The sequence below is a fragment of the Glycine soja genome, chromosome 3 (assembly GCF_004193775.1).
Source record: "Glycine soja cultivar W05 chromosome 3, ASM419377v2, whole genome shotgun sequence".
NCBI lineage: Eukaryota > Viridiplantae > Streptophyta > Magnoliopsida > Fabales > Fabaceae > Glycine > Glycine soja.
In genome coordinates, this window is record NC_041004.1 from 5,119,837 (window position 1) to 5,139,382 (window position 19,546).

Below are 19,546 nucleotides of genomic sequence, written 5' to 3' on the forward strand. Positions count from 1 at the left end.
GTTGTGAGGGTAGTCAGGAAGGTGCCAATCCATGTTGTTTGATGAAGGGGGGGGGGACAAGGCAGTTCAAGCCCTCTGTCAATTAAGCAAGCGACGATACTAGAGGAAGTGGAGAGGAGAAATTTGCATTATGGGCAACACCAACATGCCAGAAACAATCTTAGGAAGGGGGCAACGATCAACAATAACTAATTGTGTGGTGGTGGGGAAAAAACAGGTAGGAAAAACAAATTAATGTAGAGGAGACTGGTTCTAAAAAGGCACAAAAGGCAAGGGTTATCCATTGACACACAAGAGTGGTTCAACTTCAAATTATAAGCAAAGAGGGAAAGAAGTGACAACCATCAAAGGAGATGAGAGAGAGAAAAAACCCATCAAACCCATTAAACAAGCACCAAAAGGGAAATGAATGCGGAAAAACAACTAGGGGAGGTGTCAAAGGTTTATCGTGTAGGCGAAAATAGGGTGATGTTGACTAAGGAAGGATTTCAAAAGGATGTGGTACGGTTGGTGAGTTATGGGGATGCACCGGAGGCAGTTGGGGTACTGGTCAAAGATTTAGGTCATAGCCATTATGAGCCTCATGGGCCTTAAGGGTTGGGAGACAAGGAAAGTGAAATGTGACGACCTCTAAAGAGTGCTGCTAGGTGCACCCAGCATTTTTGCTGGTGCACCCAGCAAAAATTTGAAATGCCAAAATTGTCCCTATCAGCTTTCTTCCTTAAAAATGGCATTTCTTTTTCTGGAACAACTTCTTACTCCATTTTCAAAAAGCTTTCTTCTCGTTTTCCACTTTTTCCTACGGCATTGTCTCTGGTTCGTGGGGGTAGCAAGGTTGAGTGCAGCGGTGAAGGTGAAGTTACCGGCGTAAAGCTTTGCGGTGGTCGGTGGCGGCAAACAAGGTACGCAAATAGCGTTTGTGCGTCGCGGACGTACGGATGGCTTCCGGATCAAGTTGATCCGTAAGCTTTTTACGGATCAACTTGATCCGTAAGTGTATTATTTTTGTATTTGCTGTTTTTGCATTTGTTTTTGCATTTTTGCATCTGTTTTTCCATTAATTTTCCTTTTTTATTTTAAATTACTAATTTTTTTGTATGGTCATTTTTTGTTTGATTTGGTTAGATGGATGAAGATGAGTGGATGTATGAAATAATGTCTGAACGAGCAGATATAGATTATGAAAATGCAGAATCATGTGGTGCGAATGAATCACATGTTGATTGTTCGGAAGCGTTCAAGACTTCTCAGGTTATAATGTTAATGCTTGTCACATATTCAATAAAATGAATACTGGTAGAAAACTTAAATTATGTGGTTTTTGTAGGTGTTTGAGTGCCGAGAGGATGTTTTGCGGTGGGCTCGATCTGTGGCTCATGAAAACGGATTTGTGGCGGTGATTTTAAGGTCGGACACAAACACAGGTAGTAGAGGAAGGAGTACGTTTGTGTTAATTGGCTGTGAAAGGAGTGGCGAGTATAAATGTAGGAAAAAAGAATTTATCAGAAGAGACACTGGGACTAGGAAATGTGGGTGTCCCTTCAAGCTTTGTTGCAAGCCAGTGGCTGGAGGAGAAGGCTGGATGGTGAAGTTGATTTGTGGAGTGCATAATCATAAATTGGCCAAGTCATTAGTTGGACATCCATATGCGAGGCGATTGACTAAAGCTGAAAAGACACTTATTGCTGATATGACGAAGTCCATGGTGAAGCCAAGAAACATTCTGCTAACGCTGAAGGAACACAATGCCAATAGTTGTACGACTATTAAACAGATATACAATGCAAGAAGTGCATTCCGTTCTTCCATAAGAGGAAGCGATCTTGAAATGCAACATCTGATGAAGCTTCTTGAACGTGATCAATATATTTATTGGCATAGAATAAAGGATGAAGACGTGGTTCGTGATATCTTTTGGTGTCACCCTGATTCAGTGAAGTTAGTCAACACATGCAATTTGGTGTTTTTGATAGACAACACCAACAAAACAAACTGGTATAGACTCCCATTGCTCGATTTTGTTGGGATGACACCGACTGGGATGACATTCTCTGTTGGTTTTGCATATATGGAGGGTGAACGCGTTAATAATTTGGTATGGGCTTTACAACGCTTCCGAGGCCTTTTTTTAAAGCGTGATGCCCTCCCTGGAGTTATTGTCACTGACAGAGACCAAACATTGATGAATGCAGTGAAAGATGTATTCCCTGAATGCAAAAATTTGTTGTGCATCTTTCATATAAACAAGAATGTGAAGACTAAATGTAAATCACTAATTGCGCAAAAAAATGCTTGGGATTATGTCATGGATTGTTGGGGATCTCTGACTGATTGTCCTTCAGAACAACAGTTTGATGAATACCTGAAGAAGTTCGAAGTAGCATGCGCACCTTGGCCAATATTTGTTGACTATGTCAAGGAAACATGGATAATACCACACAAGGAAAAAATTGTTTTCGCCTGGACTAATAAGGTGATGCACTTAGGAAACACAACAACAAACAGGTATGAAACTGTTCAATTATTTCTATTAACGTTGAAAAATTTATGGAATTGTATTATTGTATATGTTTATTTTTATTTGTGTATTTGAAATGTAGGGTTGAATCTACTCACTCGTCTTTAAAAAGACTATTACAAAATAGCATTGGAGACTTATGCAGTGTGTGGGATGTCGTGAATAACATGATTACGTTGCAGCACACACAGATTAAAGCATCATTTGAAACAAGTACACATGTCATTGAACATGTGTTCCAAAAAACCTTATACAAGAGGCTGCTTGGAATGGTTTCAAGGTATGCTTTAAATCAGATTGCTGCTGAATTTGAGCGTGTTCACTATGCTGGCAATAATCCCTCAAGTTGTGGTTGCGTGGTGAGAACCACGCTTGGTCTTCCTTGTGCTTGTGAGCTATCCAAATATGTTGGTGGTTGCATCCCACTTGATTCAATTCATATGTTCTGGAGGAGACTCAGTTTTTCAGACCAAGGGTTATCTGAGCCCAAGGTGGGCATCAAGGACGTAATGGAAACAATATACCAAAAATTCGAAGAACTTGATGTTTGTGGCAAGTTTACTCTAAGAAGTAATCTTTGGGAAATTGCACACCCTGATCAGAATTCGATGTGTCCTCCTCCAGCAAAGGTTAACACAAAGGGGGCACCGAAGAAAACTACGAGTAGGAACCCAAGGTCAACAAAGCGTGATCCATCTTACTGGGAGTATGTAGATGCCTTTGAATCGCAACAAAATAGAAATTCGTCCGTGAGACGTACTGCATCATCCTCTGAGCAACCGATTTGAAGAACGATGATGCCCATGTTGGACCAGTTTCAGCCATTTATGCACGACTTCATTGATAAGATTGTTGATGTCAAAGGTGATGGTAACTGTGGATATTGGTCGGTTGCCGGTTTATTAGGAATGGGTCAAGACTCTTGGTCGGTGGTCCACAACCATCTGCTTAAAGAACTTGCCAATTTCTCAGAAGACTATGTCAAGCTCTTTGGTGGCACGGAGAGATTAGAGGAATTAAGGATGTCACTACTTGTTGATGGGTTAACCAAGGTATGTAATTTATGAATTTGATTTTTAAGACTTTAGTTTGAAATTAAGTTTGACGTGTATATTTGTTTTATTCAGGTGACAACGGATAAGTGGATGGATATAACGGATATGGGACATGTCATTGCATCAAGGTATAACATAATCGTTGTATCCTTGTCTAAACAACAAAGCATGACATTCTTTCCCCTTAGAAGTCAACCGCTGACAAATTCTTCATTGCATCGTATAATTTGTATCGGTCATGTGTATGACAATCATTTTGTTGAGGTACATTGTAGATATGAAGTGTTTTTTTTTATGATTATGCAATGAATTTTGTAGGATTGAGTTAACATTTTTTTTGCATACACAACAGGTTTATTTAAAAGAACGTTGTCCCTTACCGCCTGTATCATTGTTATGGTCTAGCAATTGTCATCCGCAAGCGAAGTCATGGCCAAATCCATATATTAGCAGAATGCAACATTACAAGAGCTTCATGATGTTCAAGAGAGACTATGTTGACTTAAATGATGATTGAACATGTAATTTATAAATGCCTGATCATTTTGAACATGTAATTTATTTGTTACATCCACATGCAACAAAATTATTACTTAATTCTAAAAAAGCATGTATGATATATCGTTGTCTGACTTGACTACACATTGTGGAAAACCGTGTTTGATAAATTGTTGTCTGCATTAACATAAAGCGCGTGAAAGGACCCTGCACAGCATGACTACACATGCAGATCTGATGCAAGCTAAAGCATGTCATGTCATTTGTGTAGTTGACAACACATACAGAAAGCATGTGCATGCGTATTTTCAATCTTTAAAAAATGCAGCACTAATATTAAAACTCATCTATATATATGGCACAACCTAACCTTGTAAGAAAGCACAAGTTTCAGTATCAACCCAAGTCTTACAAAAAAACTATGGCATTCTTGAGAGAGACAAGCAATCAGACAGTTGTGAACTCCACATTAGGTTTTATTTTTCCAAATGTATCCATTGTTCACAACGACAGTGGTGTTTCCTTCCAAGCTTCCACTCCAGTTCCCATTCGAGTACCTAACGGGTGTGATTTTCAAACGTTAAAAACCAGAATACACAATACCCTTAAGCTAACCGACAAGCAATTTTTGGATGAAATTTACTACCGGCAGCCTTTCACGTATGCAGGTAATCAATTTCGGTTTCAATGTATGCAACTGAAAGATGATGTTGATGTTAACACAATGTTAATGTGTAATCATGAATTTTCGTTTGTTGGTCCGATTGAGTTATTATGTAGCATTGCTAGAACCCCAGATGGTATTTTAAACTTACTTGAAACTACTATGACCCCTACTCATGATGCCCTGCTATATTACAATAAGAGGTGGAACATGTCACGCCAAAATGAGTTTGTAGGTTACTCGTTCACAGGAAAAAATCCCAAAAACTTTGACATTCCCACCGGATGTACCATGGATGAACTGAAGGATTTGATCAAACAAGTTGCGTCTCGTGGGATTCCCCCTTATGATGTTGATGAAATACAAATGGTAACACGATTGTTTTTTCGGAAACCAAGTCACCATGAGTATTCAGAAAAAGTTATAAAATTTGAAATAATTGAACTCAAAACCAACGAGGACGTGATGAAGGTGCTCATCGAGTCTAACTACTGGAAAAAGATTGGGCCAATAGAAATTTTAGTTGTTTTCAATAAACCTTTACCGCAAATGGAAGACGAGTTGTCCTTGTCGCAAAATTAGCATGAGTTAGTTAGTTGTAGTATTTTATGGAAATTTAATTTCGTTTGACTATGTTGAAGTTAATGTACTGCTTGAATTCATGTATTGCATAATGGTTTTCAATTACAAGAATCTCAACTAAAAAAATAGATTTCTATATATAACAAACTAATTAATAAATTATTTTTCTTCTTACGGATCAACTTGATCCGTAAGAAGAAAAACAAGTAGGGGCAATTTTGCCATTTAAGAGCTTTGCTGGGTGCACCAGCAATAATGCTGGGTGCACCTAGCAACACTCACCTCTAAATGGTAAGGTTAACAAAGAGCACGGCCCTTTATATGCTCCTTAATTCCAAAAATCGTAACAATTGGGCCTTGTGGTGAGACAAAGAAACCTCAGCTGAGTGTCAAGGAACAAGAACTAGAGAAACCTTGATATAACTATAAACGTACTAGGAAGGGTTAGGAAGGGTTGAGTGGTTTGATTAGGGAAATGAAAACAAAAAATATTCTGTCCATGATGAAGACTAGAACATTTTTTGCCTGCGGCAACGCCTGTCCTGGTGATAGCAAAAAATATATTTTATAGTTTCATAAGCTGCATTTTATCGTATAGAATAATATTATATATTGTTGGTACAGTTAAAGAAATTTTATAGTTTCATACGCTGCATTTTAAAACAATTCCTAAATTTAATAGGCAACAGTTAATTATTTTGTATTTTATTATACAACAATTACTAACCATTTTGTATTTATTTATACAACAACTACATTCGCTTATGTTACTACAAAGAGATTAGAGTGAGTGGAAAAGTTTTCTTTTTTTCTGACTTGAAATTGGAATGAGTTGGATCTCGAGGACTCACCATAATTAAGACATGCCTTAAGACTCAAAAAGTACTTATAGAGGTACTTATAATTTATCCACCAACAAGATTTTTATATCAGTAATGAAAATCGAACTCACGTTCTTTTGGGATATGAGTTTGTTTCTTATCAACTAGATCATCATTTGTTGTAGAGTAAGTGGATAAGTAATTATGGTACTAAAGGATTGAAGAAGGTATGAGGTGTGTAGATGGTTGTGTTATTCTGTGCTTGGATTTTTCATAGGCTGAATCTATGTTCTTACCTTTTATATTAGCAAATTTTTCTTGCTTTGGTACTTTTTTTCCATAGTATTAGTTTGGCCTCAATTCTTCCATTTGCAAATAGCTCATATGATTGACATCTCATTCTACCCATCTTGTTGGGTCAATATGATAGTTTAGAAAAAAAAACTTCACCAAAACTATTCTTGAGAAGTTTTACCATGGACGACCTAAAAAAGTCCCAATAAAAACAACAACTACATCTCCAAAGATAAATTTTGAAACACAACAACTACGTCTCCAAAGATAAAATCAGTGGTATTGTTGATGAAGGAGTCTCAATAAAATTGTCTCTTCCATTGGAATAAAGAATGTCTTGTTAACCCAGAATGCCACAACGGTTTATGATGGATATATCTATGCATAAGTAGAGAGCTACTACTTGCAACTTCTACGTGGGCCTACCCGTTTTGGAAGCAAATATCTTGGACTATAAACATCCCCATCCCCACCTACAAAGCCAACCATAATTTTATTAGAACATGCTGTACAAATGAAAAGAAAAACATGCATTTGCTTATTAAATAGCAATAGTAAAGTATAGAAAAATGGTTGAAAAAAAAATCATACCAACAATGGTACTCATTGTAACATTTGCTCAATCCATGACATTCAAGTTGCTGATTACTATGGTTGCATTCATGTCATCACCCATGAGCATGGAATTATTCTTTAATTAGAAGCTTGTATAAGATGATAGCAAAGATTTTGGAAGTTACTTTTTACACACCTTCTACAATTATGCATAAAAAAACATCTCTCTCATTCATCTCAAACTACTGTTTATGTATTTTTATGCATGCAAGCACTCACATGCACGTATATAAGTTTTTGACTAGTTATTAATTTTAATTAAAACATAACCATATACTATAATTTCAATTATTTATTGTAAAACTAAAATAAAATTATATATTTAAAAATATTTATTTATTATAATTATAAATATATAAAAACTGTTTATCAACTTGTGGAATGTATAAACTAAAAGTTAGTATATTAATAAAGAGAAAAAATACATATAATATATAATTTGAGACATGATATTTTGTCAATGAAAACTAATAATATAAAATTATGTTATTTTTTATTGTAATAAAATATATAGTTTTTAATAAAATTATATGTTTATTTCATTTAACATATGCTTATATTTTATAATGTTTATATTTGAAATTTATTATTTCGTCCTGGCTTACAAAGTATCAGAACCGACCCTGCCCCATTGCTAGGTAGCCATAGATCACCATTGATAACTTGTTTTAATGTGAAATTGTTGGTCTCCTCTTTAGTTGTCATGACATGATAACCAATCCAATAAACTCTTTTATGGGTATCAACAGGCTATTTAGATCCTCTCCATAATATTAAGATTGCAAATAGCCCCTATGATTGACATCTCATTCTACTCATCTTGTTGGGTCAATATGACAATCTAGAAAAAACTTCATCAAAACTATTCTGGAGAAGTTTTATCATGGATCACTTGAAAAAGTCTTAATAGATCCCAAGACCGACTTAAGTCAGACCTAGTTATGCTGTCACATTCTTGAATTGAAATGATAATGTCGTACTGGTCAATCATGATCATTAGGGACATCAGTTGGCACTTTTGAAATACAGCAACTACATCTCCAAAGATAAAATCAATGGTGTCGGTGATGAAGGAGTCCCGATAAAACTATCTCTTGCATTGGACAAAAAGAATGTCTTGGTAACCCAGAATGCCACAACGATTTATCATGGATTGGTCAATACATACGTATAGAGCTACTACTTGCAACTTTTGCGGGTCTACTTTTTTGGAGGCAAAAATATCTTGGGCTGTAAAACCATCCTCATGCCCACCTACAAAGCCAACCATAATATTATTAGGATGTGTTTTACAGATGAAAAGTAAAAACATGTATTTGCTAATTAAATAGTAACGATGAAAATATAGAGAAATAGTTGAATAAGATCATACTAACAATGATACTCGTTGAGAAATTTGTTCTATCCTCTACATTCAAGCTGTCAATTACTATGGTTGCATTCATGCCATCACCCCTGAGCATGAGATTCTTCTTTAATTGGGAGCTTTTATACGACTATAGCAAAGATTTTGAAAGTTCGTTTTTACTCACCTTCTATAATTAGGCAGACAACTCTCTCAATCATAAACTAAAATACTATTTAAAACTAAAAGTTAGTATATTAATAAAGAAAAAAATACATATACTATATAATTTGAGACATGATATTTTGTCAATGAAATCTAATAGTATAAAATTTTGTTATTCATTTTTGTAAAAAAAAAAATATTTAGTTTTTAATAAAATTATTGTTTCATTCTTGGCCTTAACACATTCTTATAGACAAAACTACACTCCACGACGCAAAAGACAAAAACTAAAGTTAGGGGAAGAGAAACCCGAATCGAACTTTGATCAAAAGTCATGGTGTGATTCAAAATCAACAAAGAAGAGCACGAGGAGGACCTAATGCTTCTTATAATGTAGATTCGAGGCAAGCTCAGCCACAACAAATTTCGAGAAGAATGAACTGTTTGTTAAGGAGGTTTGAGATTTTGAACATATTGCCTAACCACCTTATTTGAATTTAGGGTTTATAATTTCAAGAAATTACTAACATAAATTTAAGTCACGGTTAAAAATCACCACTATATTAAAAAAATTAATGATTAATTTTAATATTTGAAAATTAATAAATAGAATTAAGTGGTGAGTGCTAAAATTCACCATTATGTTAAAATTAATTATTTTAAAATGTAAAACACTGTTAGTCTCAAATTGAAAAAATGATAAAATTGACTCAATTTTTAAAATTAAAAGATTAAAATAAAACTTTTGAAAGATAAAAGATTAAAATAAATTTTACTAAAAATATAGTGAACGAAAGAGTATTTTAGCTTTAGAATATCTAGGATTTTTGTCCTTGAAATAACTAATATTTTCACTATTTAAGATAATGAACGTATAAGTGTTTGACTTTACTTTCCCAATTATTATTGTATAACCCTCTTCAGGATCAACAATCCAAGTATTATTTACAACAAACTTTTCATGCTCCAAAAACACTTATGAAATAACAAACAAATATTTTATTCCTTTTTATTAAGTATTTGTGACACATCAGAATCAAGTACATTAGAAAAATAATAAAATGATCACCTCCCCTTCTTGGAATCAAGTAACACACGAGTTTTTTTTTTTTTTTTTCATTAGAAGAAAATAAAGGACTCCTGTAATCATAACCAGCACTTCTATTATTAATTAATTCAACCAACATGGTAGTAATGCTATCACTATCTTAGCTCTCACATACAAATTAAAGGTTTCATTTAATTCAAGTGAATATTCAATTACCTAAAATCTATTCGGTGTTTTAATTTCCTTTCAAAGATACTAAATAACCCATACCGAGTTTCCTCAATAACACAAATATGAAATTTCACACATTCAAATTCCAAACATAGAATAACTTTAATTCATCAATATCTATCTATATATATATATATATGCAACCCCCTCCCAAAAAAAAATAATAAGTCATTATGTTAATATTATATATCGTCATTCCTATAACACACTACTTAACACATTTTGTCATGTCAATATTTTTTAAAAAAAAATGTATGAGTAAAATAAATAAATAAAATTATTTTTACAGTATAAACCAATTAGAAAACGTATTATTTAAAAATATATATTAAGAAGAGCTTATTTCTAGCTAGATAAATTAAATGGCAAACTTCATTCAATTCAAGCCAACATTTGACTAGCTAGAAAATTCCATTCGGTGTCGTCGGTCCATTTAAAGAGAGTACTGGAGTAAAAGACCGAAGAGAAAAAGTCCATATCTCAAATCCCTCGAGATAACCAATCATTAAATATAACACAACTACCACCTACTCAACCTTCCATAAAACAAATCACTATATAAACACCACACCCTCATACTAAAACTCACCAATTAATTAGCAATCTAATTCACCTTCAGCATAACAAATTATTCCTTTGAGAAATGGCTAGTTTTACTAAGTTGGCATGGGTGGTTCTGGTGTGCATGGTTGTGATGGGTGCACACAACACTGTCCAAGGCATCACATGTGGGCAAGTTCAGGGTAACCTAGCACCGTGCCTAGGGTTTCTCCATAATGGTGGGGCTGTTACCAGAGGATGCTGCAACGGGGTCAGGAGTATTGTGAGCAATGCTAGGACCACTGCTGATCGCCGTGGTGTGTGCAACTGCTTGATGGTTGCTGCTGGTGCTGTTCGTAGGTTCAACACTTACAATGCTCAGGCTCTCCCCGGGAAATGTGGGGTCTACATACCCTACAAAATCAGCACCTCCACCAACTGTAACAGGTATGTGTCTATTGAGATAGAAATAAGTACACAACCTAACCTAAAGAGTACCAAGTGATCATGATTTTAAATTACGGTTATAATAATAAAAAGAACATTTACATTACAGATAATTGCAAAAAAATGTGGTTGCAGTTGTGATCGGTTGCGGTAATTCAAACTATCTTTATGTTACGACCTCAATTACATTGTAAATCACAATTATAAATCATGATATTATGTTTCAACATTTATTATTTACAAACACTTCATCAACATTTATTATTTACAAACACTTCATCAACATTTATTATTTATCTCTATTAATCCACGTCGTTGGGTGCTTGCTTATCTCTTAACTCTTTTTATTTCTGACAAGATGTATATACCATTTGAGTATTCAAGAATAATTTTCCAAACCCTAACCCAAATTTGTCATGTACATGAAAATATCTATTCATATCCTTCAATGGAAATAAGATACAAGCAACCACCCAACGACGTGAATTAATTAACTAATTTCTCCTTAACTAATGTTTTTTAGTTTAAAATTTAAGTATAAAGTCATTTATAATATTGAGAGGAAGAATTTAAAGTCAAACTTACATAGAATTACTTCTCATAAAAAAAAAAATTTATAGTATAGAATAAAACAAAAACAAACAGTAAACTTTTGTCACAATCCTTCGTTTTTTTTTCAAAATTTATTTCCTATTTATTTTTCTACTACTTGAATCCACTTCAAAATAGAGTGGGCGTTTATACTTTATATTTTTCCTTCATCAAATGGTTCTTGTATATTTATTTACGGCGAGAATGCTTAAATTTGGCGACAAAATCAAATGCACCAAATCAGTTTCTGAGAGATAGGACCGACAAAACTTACGTGTCATCCTTTCCTCTCTTGTGACAATTTAATGCATGCCTCTTCACACATTATGTGTCTTTCTTTTCTTCTAGAGAACACCTGGTAGCCGTAATAAAGAAAGGATCCACATTTTTATTTGCATACAAGCCTTTTTATTTGTTTTGTCAACAATAATAGTATTGTTTTCAGGGCTTAAATTTACATTAGTTGAGTCTTGTTTATAATACTTTTAAAGCCTTTCTTAGTTACTTGCTTGGTCATTTGACTGATGCTCAAGTGTTTGAGCTATAGTATTCTCTGATTGTTAGCAGAATAGAGAACCTAGCTACTTGCTATATATGAGGTTTATCTCTGGTTTTGTAGGCATATATATAAAAGATACAAAAAGGTTAAGGCGTTTGTTTTTTTCTTTTTGCAGCATCAGGTGAAGGACAAAAAGATTTGGATAGATTTGGCCGCGATGAACTATGCATATGGTACTACGTATACGTGCTAGGAAAGAGAAATAAAGGAAGATGAGGGTCTCCGTTTATACAAGCTAGTTTTGTTTTGTGCATTAACACCCTGCGAAGTTTATACACTTCCAGTGGTTTTAACTATGTGATAATTTTAAACTAAATAAAAGAGTTTGTTGATGAATTAACTCATTATTTCTCAGTAATTACAGTCCAGGATAGCATGTTTACCCTCAGATTTACAAAATCGGCTATTCTTAATGTTAAGGTTGATCGGTCTTGTTACAACGTACTCCAGTAGTCCAGTTCACTATGTCAAAATTTACCTTTAATAGCACCTTAATTAGCGATTTAAACACTATTACTAAGAGTGTGCGGAAACCTTAAATAACAATAGCACGTAAAACGCTATTAAAGCTATCATTTCAACGTATAAATAAGCATATTTAATAGCAATTGTATGTAAAATTATTAATAGAGGTCTCAGCTTTAATACACAAAAGGTAGTATATATTATTCATAATTCATAATCAAACAAAAAAAAAATCATATCCACCCTCTCCCCCCTTTGTAATTTCTCAATCAAAGCCATAAGCCACACACTCCTTTTCAATGAATGCAACGACTCTTCCCTATAACTTGTCCTCACACAAACCTATTGCCACCGCTCCTCCGTTGTCTTAGATTTAACGCCATTTTGTATGAGTGAAAATGCGAAAGATGATAAATGATGTGGATATTGAGTTGTGCTAGCTATATTATATATTACGAATAAAGTGGATTTTCGGGAATGCACACACAAATTTGTCTTTACTCTTAAATAATTTTTCACTGCAGTATGCATAAAAGAAACATGCATGTATGATTTAAGCGATCCTCAAACTCATTTTTTTGAAAAAGAAATGAAATAAAACTTGAATCATGGCCCATGCAGGTTTCGAACCTGTGACCTTCTCAAACTCATTTTTTTGAAAAAGAAATGAAATAAAACTTGAATCATGGCCCATGCAGGTCTCGAACCTGCGACCTTCGCGTTATTAGCACGACGCTCTAACCAACTGAGCTAATAGGCCAGTTGGTTATCAAGCTAAATGCATCCTTTAACTACAATGTCACTTTCAACACTGCTCAAATATTGACTATATTTACATCATCAATTTTTCTATGTTCTATCATGATTTTTCATAGCTATGTTCCCCTTCTATTTGGACTCTGGATGGCTATATTGAGATTTCAAATTCTAAAATTATTTGATTTCGTATTGTTAATTTAAGATTTACTATTTTTTATTTTTAAAAATTTCAATTTAGCTACATTTTATTTTATAAAAAGAATGATAAAAAGCTATGATAAGAAATGGGTGATTATAACCTTTTTATTATGGGGAGTGAATTTAATCCCCAATGGCGTGTTGAGATATGTGAAAATAAGGAAGTAAAAGAAAAAAAAAGAAATATTAAAATATTGAGGATAAAAAAATATTTTTAATACAAATTACATGTATCTTTCACTAAAAATAGTCATATATGATTATTTTAGATAAAAAAAATTATCCTTTAAGTATTTAGCACTATTATATACTTAAGATTTAAATCCAAACAAAAATTAAATATAATAATTTCATTTGAAAAAAATAAAAGTATTAAAAAAATTCTAAAAAAATCTTAATTTCCCATAATTTTGATAGCGTGTATTTGTTCACATTCATTATTATTTTTAATATAATTATCACAAATTAAATTTTATTTATGCCAGACATACTTTTTGAGCCATTAGGCCAACTTAATGCACTTGACCAGTCCTAATTATAGTTAGAGCTATTAAAAACCTCAGTCTATTTAGCCTTAGGCACTTATTATTTCCCCTCATTAATTATTAATACACCCCCTTTGTAATTTTATTTTTACCAAAATACCTTGTGTTCTGGAAACTAATACATTTCCCTTTTACCAAATGGTAATTTTGTAAACAAGGGTTTGCTTGGGCGAGAGAACTGCTGGAACATGAAGCGTAGGAACATGGAGGGAACAATGTGTTTTATTTAAAATAATATTTAGAAAGTAAACCGAGTAAAGAGGAAAAGGTCAAAATAGGTTTTCTGTGTCTTGCTTTAATAAATCAATATCTTATATTTCCCAGTTCCAATATCATTGCCCAGTGTTAATGTAATATGCAGGTTTTAAAATGGGACACAATTCATATTTTTCGGAATTAGTTCAAAGGCCATTGAGAAGATCGTAGTCGAAGATGCAAGAAACCAACATTGGAAGAGTAAAGGAAGTGTATTAGTTTCCAAGATATTATTTTGGAATTTTTTGGTGGTTCATGGTTGGTCTACATTCATTATGTTGCCATGCTGATTTGGCAGAATATGGTACCCGGATGGAGGAAGCATAAGGGGACTGTATTAGTTTCTAAGATATTATTTTGGAAAAAAAAATAGAAAAGAGAGTGTATTAGTAATAAATAGAAGTGGAAATAGTAACTTAGTCTTATTCACGTGGGTCGGGCCCAAAACGCCCATAGGAATAAGGGAATTGTTAGGGGCACCCAACAACATTGCTGGTGCACCCAGGAATTTTTGAAAAACCCGAAAATGCCCTTGAATGTTTTTCTTTTATAAAAAGCTGTTTTTTTTATTTCATGTTGCTTTCTGCATTCTCTCCTGGGTTTTCTCCATTCTGGTGCTTGTGTTGTGCGTTATTTGTCCGTGCTGGTTGTGCTTGTGCTCTGCTTTGGTGTGATATTTGTCAACTAAGGTACATAGCTGCTTTTCTATGGTTGATTATTTATTTTTGGTAGTAGAATGGTGTAAGCGTTTCAGATTCGACCCAAGAAATTTTCTTCCGGCGATGACATTACTATTGCGGAAGAAGCTATTTCCGCAGTAGACATTACAACTGCGGAAGACTGCTTCTTCCGTGAGTGCTCACGGAACATGTCTTCCGCGGGACTCCACGGAAGAAGCTTTCTTCCGCTGTTGACATTACAACTGCGGAAGACTGCTTCTTCCGTGGAGACTCGCGGAAGACATTTTCCGCGAGCACTCACGGAAGAAGCAGTCTTCCGCAGTTGTAATGTCAACTGCGGAAGAAACCTTCTTCCGTAGAGTAATTTGTTTTATGGTTTTTTAGTTTTAAGATTATTTTGATGTTATTTTGGTTAATTCTATTTGTAATTTATGTGAAACATAAAAATATATTTGTTGGTTGAAGTGTTGATTTTTTTGCCTAGGTTGAAGTATTTTTTTGGTTAAATGAGCTTTGTAGGTTATAATTTTGAAATTATGTAATTAAAAGTTGAATTTGGTTGTTGTTAAAATATTGATGTATATGTAGATTAAATATTTGTGTGAGGTTGTCAAATGTTGAATTAGTTTGATATTCATAGTTTGTAAAATTTTTTGGGTTGCTGTATTGTTCAAATTATTTAGTTGAATGTTGAATCAGGTGATAGTTATAGTTTGAATTAAGATGAACGAAGATCAATGGGCATATTACAGTGCGATGTCCGAAGAAGTTGATATGAATTTTCAAGATGAAGAAGATTGTGGTGTGAATGAAGCACATGTTGATTGTTCAGATGCTTTTAATTCTTCTCAGGTAATCATGTCGATCAGTTTTAATTGCTTGGTCTAATGTATGATTTGTGTAAAAATTAATATGTCGTGGTTGTGTCCTAGGTCTTTGCAACCCGAGAAGATGTTTTGAAGTGGGCTCGAACGGTTGCCCATGAAAACGGTTTTGTTGCAGTAATTATGAGGTCTGATACATATACTGGTAACAGAGGAAGAACTTTATTTGTGTTAATTGGGTGTGAAAGGAGCGGTAAGTACAAGTGTAGGAAGAAAGAATTTGTTAGAAGAGACACAGGCACTAGAAAATGTGGTTGTCCCTTTAAGATTCGTGGAAAATCAGTGCATGGAGGTGAAGGTTGGGCGGTGAAGCTGATATGTGGGATTCACAACCATGAATTGGCGAAGACCTTAGTTGGACATCCATATGCTGGGAGATTGACAGATGATGAGAAGAATATCATTGCTGATATGACGAAGTCGAATGTGAAACCAAGAAACATCCTGCTAACGTTGAAGGAACACAACAGCAGCAGTTGCACCACAATCAAACAAATCTACAATGCAAGAAGTGCATATCGTTCTTCAATCAGAGGATATGACACTGAAATGCAACACCTAATGAGGCTCCTTGAACGTGACCAATACATTCATTGACATAGATTGAAGGATGAAGATGTGGTGCGTGATTTGTTTTGGTGTCACCCAGATGCAGTTAAGTTATGTAACGCATGTCATCTTATTTTTTTGATAGACAGTACCTACAAAACAAATAGGTACAGGCTCCCATTTCTTGACATTGTGGGGGTGACACCATCCGGGATGACTTTCTCTGTTGGGTTTGCATATCTGGAGGGTGAGCGCGTGAACTATCTTGTATGGGCATTGGAACGGTTTCGAGGCCTTTTTTTAAGAAACAATCGTCTTCCTGTTGTTATTGTCACAGACAGAGACCTAGCCCTGATGAATGCTGTGAAAGTTGTGTTTCCGGAGTATATGAATTTGTTGTGCAGGTTTCACATAGACAAGAATGTGAAGGCAAAGTGCAAATCGCTAATCGGTCAGAAGAATGTCTGGGACTACGTAATGGATAGCTAGGGTAACCTGGTAGATTGTCCTTCGGAACAGGAGTTCCCTGAGCACCTTCAAAGGTTTCAAGTAGCGTGTTCCCCGTGGCCAATGTTCGTTGACTACGTATGTGAGACATGGATTATCCCACACAAGGAGAAATTTATCTTGGCCTGGATGAATAAGGTGATGCACCTAGGCAACACAACAACAAATAGGTATTTAAATGTTTTATTATTTTAGTCAAGTTTCTTTTAATGATTGTTTGGAACATTATTGTTATTAATTTGTCTTCTCTGTTGTGTGTTTTAAATGTAGGGTTGAATCTGCTCATTGGTCTTTGAAAAGGGTATTACAGAATAGCGTTGGAGACCTCTGTAGTGTTTGAGATGCAATGAATAACATGATGACGCTGCAGCATACTGAAATTAGAGCATCATTCGAAACAAGTACGCATGTTGTTCGTCATGTTTTTAAGAAAACCTTATACAAGAGGCTTCTGGGAATGGTGTTAAGGTACGCTTTAAATGAAATTTCGGTTAAGTTTGAGCGCGTACGTCATTTGAAAGACAATTTATCTTCTTGTGGGTGTGTCTTGAGAACAACGCTAGGTCTTCCTTGTGCATGCGAGCTACAAAGGTATGATGGTGGCAGCATCCCACTGGATGCAGTCCATATGTACCGGAGGAGACTTAACTTTTCAGACCAGGGCTATGTGAGGCCGAAGTGAGCATCAAGGAAGAGATTGATATAATACATAAAAGATTCGAGGAACTTGATGTTTGCAGGAAAGTTACTTTCAAGAGTAAACTCCGAGAATTTGCGTTTCCCGATGAGACCTCTATGTGCCCTCCTCCAACAAAGGTTAAGACGAAAGGTGCCCCGAAAAAGGTAATGAAAAGAAGCGAAAGATCGACAAAGTGTGATCCATCTTATTGGGAGTATGTTGATGCTTATCATTCGGTTCAAAACAACAACACCTCAGTCAGACCCAGTGCATCATCTTTTGAACCACCGAAGCCAGCAAGGATGATCCCCATGTTGGATCAATTTCCGCCATTTATGCATGGTTTCATTGAGGATGTTGTTGATGTGAAAGCGGATGGTAATTATGGATATCGGTCAGTTTCCGCTTTGTTAGGTATGGGAGAAGAGTGTTGGGCCATGATGCGTAACGAATTGATTAAAAAACTTGGCAAATGGTTGCAAGACTACATAAAGATCTTTGGTGGCACGGAGAGATATGAACAGTTGAGGTTGTCCCTACACGTGGATGGGTTATCCAAGGTATGTGTTTTATGCTTTTTATTTATATAAATAATTTTTACATGAGATATAACAGATATGGGATATGTAATTGCGTCAAGATATAATGTAATCCTTGTATCGTTGTAACGACAACAGAGCTTCACATTTTTTCCTCTCAAAAGTCGACCACCGGCCGATTCTGCTGCGCACCGCATGATATGCGTCAGTCATGTGTTTGGCAGTCATTTTGTTCAGGTCCATTGAAAATTCGTTTACTCAAATAATTTCAATTATTGAATGAGTTGGTTTGTTTGTTTAAGTTATTATTGTAATTTCACTTACAACAGGTTTATCTGAAAGATCGTTGTCCCTTACCGCCTATGGCGTTGTTGTGGTCAAGCAATGCGTATCCGGAGGCAAAACAATGGCCAACTGCATATGTAGGTAGAATGTAGCAATACTTAAGCCTAATGACAATTAATACAACGCATGTAGACCTAAGCGGACACTGAACTTGTAATATTTATGTATCTATATTTACATTGGATTTATGTTCATGTAATTAATGAATTGTTCCGTGAACAAGTGTTAGTGTATCAAATTGTTATATTTGTGTTGAACTGAATGCTAGTTATATGTTTCTAACAGGCCGAAAACTAACTTTTTTTATTTTTGGTGCCTCGATTTAAGGTGTGATTCGATGGAACGGGGCGTTGCTTTTATTTTTTTTGGGTTCCTTGACGTGCAAACATGCCAAATAGCGGCCCTGGACAGTCTCAAGCGGCTCCCACATAATTTTAAAAAAAGCCCGAACAGGGGTACTTAGGTATGTTTCTAAAAGGCTCAAAACCAACTTTTTTTATTCTTTACTGTACGTATATATATGGTTAAAATATATAATTTCAGACTAGTTATAAATTTTAACATTTAAATTACAAATTAAATTTTAATAACAAAGCAAATTTGACCAAAATATGGATAAATTAATTTTACCTCACTTTCAAAATGGTTTTTCATCAATTTTTCTTCTAAAAAAACCAGATGTACTAAAAACAAGAAAATAGACATGTTTTGATTATTTTTTTAAAGTTTCATAGTGACCATAACATTGTATTACTTTAACATATTATTTTCAACATGACAATTTTGTTTCTTTTCCTAATATTATCTCCTTGTTAAATTATTTTATCTTCTTTATTTTATATATTCAAATACCATTATAAATGTGACTCATGTGTGTGGTTTATATTTAAATTTCAAACCATATATTTATAGAGAGACAAACATAAATCATAAATGATGTAAGTAAATGTGTTTTATGACATACATAAACAAATACAAAAATTAATAATTTAAGTACAATAAAAATATAAATCATAATCTATGCAGCGTCTCTGGCGCGGCCTAAGACTTCCATCTGCGACGTCACCTCTAGCTCTCCTCAGACAACGAGTCATGATGTTATGTAAGTCAGTGCTCTCAGTGACCATCCTGAGATTGATGACCCGCTTCAAATCCTCAGCAATCGCTC

The 19,546-nt window shown here is 34.6% G+C and overlaps 2 protein-coding genes and 1 non-coding gene across 3 annotated transcripts; 2 read left to right on the forward strand and 1 right to left on the reverse strand.

Annotated features, from left to right (window-relative positions):
- Positions 1–1,155: 1,155 nt before the first annotated feature.
- LOC114404846 lies at positions 1,156–4,090 on the forward strand. Its single transcript, XM_028367595.1, has 6 exons — positions 1,156–1,251; positions 1,328–1,356; positions 1,408–1,856; positions 3,437–3,570; positions 3,646–3,837; positions 3,926–4,090. The coding sequence occupies exons 1-6, from the start codon at positions 1,156–1,158 to the stop codon at positions 4,088–4,090; spliced, it is 1,065 nt and encodes a 354-aa protein (XP_028223396.1).
- A 6,343-nt stretch (positions 4,091–10,433) lies between these two features.
- Positions 10,434–12,320, forward strand: LOC114405387 (non-specific lipid-transfer protein 1-like). The gene is made up of 2 exons (XM_028367953.1): positions 10,434–10,823; positions 12,089–12,320. The coding sequence occupies exons 1-2, from the start codon at positions 10,480–10,482 to the stop codon at positions 12,096–12,098; spliced, it is 354 nt and encodes a 117-aa protein (XP_028223754.1). The 5' UTR covers positions 10,434–10,479; the 3' UTR covers positions 12,099–12,320.
- An 804-nt stretch (positions 12,321–13,124) lies between these two features.
- TRNAI-AAU lies at positions 13,125–13,198 on the reverse strand. The gene has a single exon. It is a non-coding gene; the product is annotated as a tRNA-Ile (tRNA).
- Between the last annotated feature and the right edge of the window lie 6,348 nt (positions 13,199–19,546).